Source organism: Trematomus bernacchii, unplaced genomic scaffold (assembly GCF_902827165.1).
Source record: "Trematomus bernacchii unplaced genomic scaffold, fTreBer1.1, whole genome shotgun sequence".
In the NCBI taxonomy this organism is placed as follows: domain Eukaryota; kingdom Metazoa; phylum Chordata; class Actinopteri; order Perciformes; family Nototheniidae; genus Trematomus; species Trematomus bernacchii.
The window spans coordinates 3,393,114-3,399,855 of NW_022987409.1; the positions used below are offsets into that span (position 1 = coordinate 3,393,114).

General features: G+C 39.0%; 1 protein-coding gene across 2 annotated transcripts in view; it reads right to left on the reverse strand.

Annotated features, from left to right (window-relative positions):
• Nucleotides 1–4,085, reverse strand: part of adgrg4a (adhesion G protein-coupled receptor G4a) — a 34,411-nt gene extending 30,326 nt beyond the window's left edge. The window contains exons 1-8 of one of the 2 annotated variants that reach the window (XM_034135960.1): nt 3,848–4,085; nt 3,634–3,736; nt 2,783–3,400; nt 2,403–2,500; nt 2,244–2,302; nt 1,373–1,427; nt 1,087–1,124; nt 665–813 (exon numbers count right to left, since the gene is read on the reverse strand). In XM_034135960.1, coding sequence (XP_033991851.1) covers nt 665–813; nt 1,087–1,124; nt 1,373–1,427; nt 2,244–2,302; nt 2,403–2,500; nt 2,783–3,400; nt 3,634–3,700 — 1,084 coding nt within the window. In that variant the 5' untranslated portion in view covers nt 3,701–3,736; nt 3,848–4,085. Of the gene's footprint in view, nt 1–664; nt 814–1,086; nt 1,125–1,372; nt 1,428–2,243; nt 2,303–2,402; nt 2,501–2,782; nt 3,401–3,633; nt 3,740–3,847 lie in introns of both variants that reach the window. The other variant, XM_034135959.1, reaches the window with a different exon arrangement.
• Between the last annotated feature and the right edge of the window lie 2,657 nt (nt 4,086–6,742).

Below are 6,742 nucleotides of genomic sequence, written 5' to 3' on the forward strand. Positions count from 1 at the left end.
CACTGAATTCTAACATAACAATAAATTAAGTCATTGTTCCCTTCACATTTCATCTTGTCCATTCTCTTGTTTTTTCTTGCTTTCATCACTGTGTTGTGTATTGTTTTGTGTGCATTAGCAACTATTTTAATGTCTTCAGAAGTCTTATTGTGTTTTTGTTACATAGTGTTTTTTTGTGTTTATTTTGCTGCCATTCAGCAAGAAATATTCTTCTGTTATAGGGCAAAATGAAAAACTAAATATTGAGTCACACTTGGTCACAACTACAAACTTTGTTTTTAGAAACACAGAGAAGAATGTCTCTAGAGTGGGGCTAATGTTTTACTGCAGTTGTGTGTATGCATCACTAAATTAACCATTCACCAATTGCAGAAGAGTTCATTGTACTCTAAATTATCAGTTTGTTATGTTCGCACATCAAGGGACCATTTACAGTTAAACCCAGTGTCTGCTTACTTTCTATAAAACACAAGAACTGAACCAATATCATACAATTATGTACGTAAAGGTACTTTCAATAGAAAAGGTCAACCTTATGTGAAATGAACATACATCCTTATTTAAGACTATAAGAAAGGTCATAAAATGAGTGTTAATGTTTGACTGGTGCAATAGTCCATTAAAACATAACAGGAAGTGCATTTAGTGCGCAGTCTATACGTACCCACAGGCAGAATACTGATGCTGTTAGGGTAAGCTGTCAGGTTGAGGAAGTCGTAAGAGAAGGTCGAGTTCAACAACGAGAGAATGCTCGCCTGAACCACTTCAACTTCAGCAGCAGGAGTCACGTTGGCATTGACTTCACATCTGAAACTTTGCATTTATCACAATATATCACATAACAGGATATGTTGCTTGTTTTATGCAGCTTAAGGCAAGGCAAGGCAAGGCAAGTTTATTTATATAGCACTTTTCTGTACGCGACAATTCAAAGTGCTTTACAAAACAAATTAAAAGACTTTTTAGGAATAAATACAGTAAACACATTATATAATGGCATTTTACAACAGGCATTACAAAGCAATGTAAGTCATGCATCCCTCATATTCTGTCATTATTATTATTATTATCTTGTATTCATCTTACCACTTGTCACAGGTGGAGTTTGACAATGCTCTTAATTCCTGAAAACACACATCACATCATCAATCTTTAATAAAGAATTGTACACTTTCAGATGGTGACTTAAACTAACTGAATTATGTTAGTGTGATCCAAATCCAAAATCATTAATTTAGTTTGGAAAATTGAATTCAGTAATTTATCGTCTCAATAAAAGAAAACATTCATCCGTTCCCTAATCAGCTGGTCTTTAAGGATTTTAAGGAATTGCTACTTCTTTACATGTACAACTATTGTAATAGTGTTGTACCTGAGGTTGTTGCGCAGACAGAGCAGCAGAATTATTAACCACTCGGCAGGCACGGCTGTATGGAAACGGAGATAACGGAAATTACAGACAGGAATGTTGTGAAGGATTGCAACCATGATCACAGTATACATTTAGAATACAATATACAATGCACACAAGACCTATGTTGTTCCCACACACACACACACACACACACACACACACACACACACACACACACACACACACACACACACACACACACACACACACACACGCACACACGCACACGCACACACACACACACACACACACACACACACACACACACACACACACACACACACACACACACACACACACACACACACACACACACACACACACACACACACACTGGGAAGTGTTTACATAACCTGCATTAAATCAGCAATTGAGTTTGAACTACTTGTATTTTACTTAAGTATTTCTATTTCATGCTACTTGATACTTTTACCACGACTCAATTCCACAAACTTGATTTAAATGCTTTGGTAATGATTACTTTAAAGATAACATACAAAACAGTATGATTCACACAACATAATGCACTGTCATATATGAACGTGTCCAACAGTATATTAAATAGTTCAAATTGGTAACATCTCAACTGTCCTGTCCTCAAAAATCCTGAATTCCACATGAATGCATCAGTGTTAACAATGCAACAACATAATATATTATAGCACTTATAGAGTATTTCACAAATAATAAGTACACCGAGTAGTTTGGAAATATTTCAAATGCAGGACTTTTACTGTTAATTAAGAACGTTGCTGTTTTGCTATTCAAACTAAATACCTCAAGGTCCTACCAGCTGACAGGAGTGTTTAGCAAACACAAGTTGTGTTACCTTGGGGATGACACATGGATGTGCTGCACAGAGATGTTGTCAGGGAAGATGCTCTGCAACTGATAAGACATGACAACTAAGATTAATTATTTATCTGACTTGTTTGTCCAACGTCATTGTTTGCCCAATCCTATTGACACATCCAAACATTCGTCATACCCAGTTTTGTGTGACTTCCTCCAGTGACTTTGAACAATTCCCAGGCTCCGTAGAGGGAACCATGGATGTCCACATTTTGATTTTGTAGCGTGACCATGCTAAAGAAAAAGGAAAGAAAGTAGCTGATTCAAGTAATGCAGTATTAGTTTGACCCATAAACAGGTTTATGGCGAGCTGCTGCTGGACTCAGGAATGTGTTGTTTGCCTTTTCTTTGACCTTAAACTGCACTTACTGAACTACAAAGTACATTATCTGCCCCCTCATTCAACTCCAACCTACTGTAGAGTGCCTTGTTTTGTGATATATATATAATATATAACTCAAACTACATGAACATGAAGTGCAAAACAAAATGCCATACTGTAATATATATAATTACCACACTGTAGGTTGTTGTCAAGCTCAGGAAAGCAGTTGGATTTCCACTGCGTCAGGTCCCACCTCACCAGGTCTCCATCTGCACAGCTCTGTCCCCCCAGCTCCTCAGCGCTCCACTCTCTGGCCCACATCCTGAACCGACCAATCTCACCCAGCAGATCCTTCCCAGTCTCCCGCTTCACTTCACCGCTCATGATTATATGAGACATCCCCAGAGTCAGAGTGCCGTTTGGGGCCAGCTGTTGGTTTCGGAGGGGGTTCAAAGATACCTCATACTCACTACTTCCATTTATGTAGATCTGCAGCCTTCGAGCGTGGCCAGACCAGGTGACGCAGACAGAGTACCATTCATTCAGTTTCAATCCCCATTTCAAGCTGTGTTCTTCGTCAAACAGCCAAACTGACAGCTTTTTACTTGTGCCCCCAAGTCTCATGCGTCCTCCTCCTGGTGCTCTGTAGTCAAAACCTGTCCATTCTGTGTCGACGGTGCGGCGTAAAAGCGTGCACACAGTCACCTCCTTAAGGGCTGGTAGCACAACATCTGGCTGAAGCTGCCAGGTACACTTAGCAACTATGAATACCAGCTTCTTGCCCCACAGGCTAGTACTGGCAGAGGCAGCTGAAACAGTTGAAAAGACAAAATTGAAAAATTATGTATTGGATTACACTAAAAAGAAATGACTGACAGGCACAATATATGCCATCAAAACAATCAATTATTATCGATTGTGGCACAAATAGCACAATTATAAAAATTGCTAGTATTATAGACACTTTTTGTATTTACAGCTATTACTCTTTGTACATATTTGTAACATTGTCAAGTGCTCATTTATTTCTGTGAAATCTTACTTGAACCTAGGATCTGCCAACACAGACAGATTAGAGTTATAGATGACACGCTCCTGAAGGAGTTCATGACAGCAAACGCTTTCAATGTCAGTCAAGTGGTCATCTGCTGAAAGTTAACAATATGATAAACAGTTTTTAAAGTTGCACTCACCTTGAAATAACACAATTATATTGAACATAGCTTTATGTTGTTGAATAAATAACTTGGACTTACCACAATCATATCCTTGATATCTGAAGTTCAGAAAAAATCAATATCCGCTCACGAGAAGCGTCTGAGCCATGAGTCTGCTGTCAAGCGTCACTTCATTTCTCTATAAGAAGACCTCCACGCCCTCTCCCTGTAGTTCCCTGAGTTACTCATTAATCACCGGCAATAAACATAACTAACATGTATGATAAAGTTGCAACTTCATGAAATCTTGGAAAAAGGGAAGCTCTGAATTGACACATTTATGTCATTTGTTTGCAACTGGTATTTTGTGTCAGAGTTCCAGTGAGGGTTGTAATGGTCAAATACATCTCTTATCAAGGCTTAACATGAAAATAAATACTGCAGGATGTTGATACATGACACACACCCATGTTTGTGAAGATTTTGATGACACAGACAACATGGCTTGTGTCAATACATACAGTAACACACTTCCTTTTTTAAAATTCCACATGGATGCCTCTGAGAATTGGTTTTAATCTGAGAAAAGAAGATCTTGTTATGACCCAGACAATGGGTTTTGTGTGTGTGTGTGTGTGTGTGTGTGTGTGTGTGTGTGTGTGTGTGTGTGTGTGTGTGTGTGTGTGTGTGTGTGTGTGATGTGCTTGTTCTATATGTCAGGTCTGCAAACAGTAATATACTACTTTTGTGCTTTACAGTTCTTTACAGTATACTCAAGTAATAAATGTTCAAACAAATCTAATTGGCTTTTCTTTGTGACGCATGAAGGCCATGTCTGTCTTTTTTCTCAACTGTACACAGCTGAAAGTAAAGTCAGTCCATACGGCTTTACTTATCTGATCATTTGAGCCTAACCAATTCAAACAAACAATGTAGGCTACATCAATAACAGTTTCATTTTGTACACCCATATTCTCCTGTCAGTGTGGTGAAATGGAAACAAGTCAGGACATGTTTTTTTGTCAGTTGTATGGCTCCATACTACCACAAAGTGGTCAAAAAGTATATTGCAACTGAATTATTGTATGTCTCATTTTTTACAATTCATGTCCCAACAATGTCACAATTAGCGTGCCCTTCCAGATTGGAGCCTAAGAACAAAACAGTATTGGTTAAATATTAAATATTTTATTCCAGCTTGCAAACACACTGACACACACTTACGTACACACAAAGTATCTTTGTTTGGAACACATTTGTTAACAAGGGTCTCATTCATGCATTTTAATTACCTCCCGTTCTGCTCGTCTGAGAAGCTACAGCCAAAACAAGCGGGTTCCCCGGAGGGAATATGAGAAGACCAGGTGTGACGTCGGGCGTCCAGGTGGGGGACCTGAACGCCTCGTACTCATTTGGTAGACCGTTTGGGAACCTCTCCTGCGTCATCAGTGATGCAGAATTAGGGGCATTCCCGAAGATGTTTCCCACCACTCTACCTCTGAATGTGGAGAAAGTTCAGGCAAACCAAAGTGCCACGGATGGAAGCTGCAAATGACTGATAAGTCCATGAGAGATGCATTGCTTATCGAATCAAATCTACCAGTAAAATAGATTTTTTTTTCTGTAGGTTTTTCTTGTGTCTTTGCATGTGTAATGTTTGTTCACAAGTGAATACATACTTTTTAAAGGCTGCAGTTTCAGTGTAGGAAGAAAGAGGAGATTCTCCTCAGAAAAGGACCATGGACAGTTTGACAACCGAGGCTTGTCTCCATGCTGCTCTGCTGATGGTAAGTCTGACCTTAAAACATTTTCCTTTAACAACTTTCTAAAACGTTTTTGCTACATGATGCATTTGTCATTGCACTAATCAGCTTATTGGGTTACTCATTTTGTCTTCTTGTTGTTTAATGAATAGTGAATCAATCTACTAAGAATATATTTGTATGTGTTGAATGCATATAAACTTGTCTCAAGTAATATCTATTGTGTCATTTCCCTTTAATCTAGTTTATCAAACTGGGCTATTCCTTCTTTCAAGCTAAAGAAACATTTCTAACACATTTGACACAAATTGATCAAATGTTCATCCTTAGTGCAATGAGACAGGAAAAGAAGGTTATCAGAAGCCAATTATTTATCAAATATATGATAAAAACACCATCAAAGAAGCCTTTTTTCCTGCATAATAAGTCATTTTACTTGCTGTTAATTTGTCCATACTTTATCTTAAGCAATACTTTGATTGCAGGACTTTAATAGAGTGGTATTACTACTGCAACTTTATAATGATTCTAATTCATTCTTCCCCTACCCATTATTTTCAATGTGTGTTCCTCAGGTGTGGTTCATGCTGGTACGATCCGAGCCCAGCTGCGACCAGACGGAGTTTATACACACTAATGGCACATGTGTTGCGTGCCCTGTATGTGGGCCTGGAGAACAGCTCTCAGGGGTAACAAACATAACACTTTACAGTGGCTGCACATGTTTTTTTTACTTCTCTTGCTTCTTGTTTCCAACTCTGTATCGTGCATCATTCTCAGGACTGTGGTTTTGGAGATGGTGGAGAAGGTGTCTGTATTCTGTGTGAAGAAGGGAAGTTCAGTGCAGATACAGGTGTTGCTCCCTGCATGCGATGTACCCAGTGCAATCTGCTGAACCGCCTCCAGAAGACAGCATGCTCATCCACCAGTAATGCCCAGTGTGGTCAATGCCGTCCAGGGTGAGTGACACCTACTGTACAGAATCAGACACTTGATAAATATAGCATTTGTTTTTGAGTTAAGGGCATGAATGTGGTTGTGTGTACAGGTATTATGAACTCAGGAGCATGACTGGGGAGGTGGAGCTGCCCTGTGTGCCTTGTTTTAATCATGACACAGTTCATAAAGAGTGTTTGCTTTGGACAGCACAGGGCTCTAAAGCAGGTAAGAACCACGGATAAACCATGTAGACTGGATGACCATTTTAATTACATTGTATAAATGGATTGAC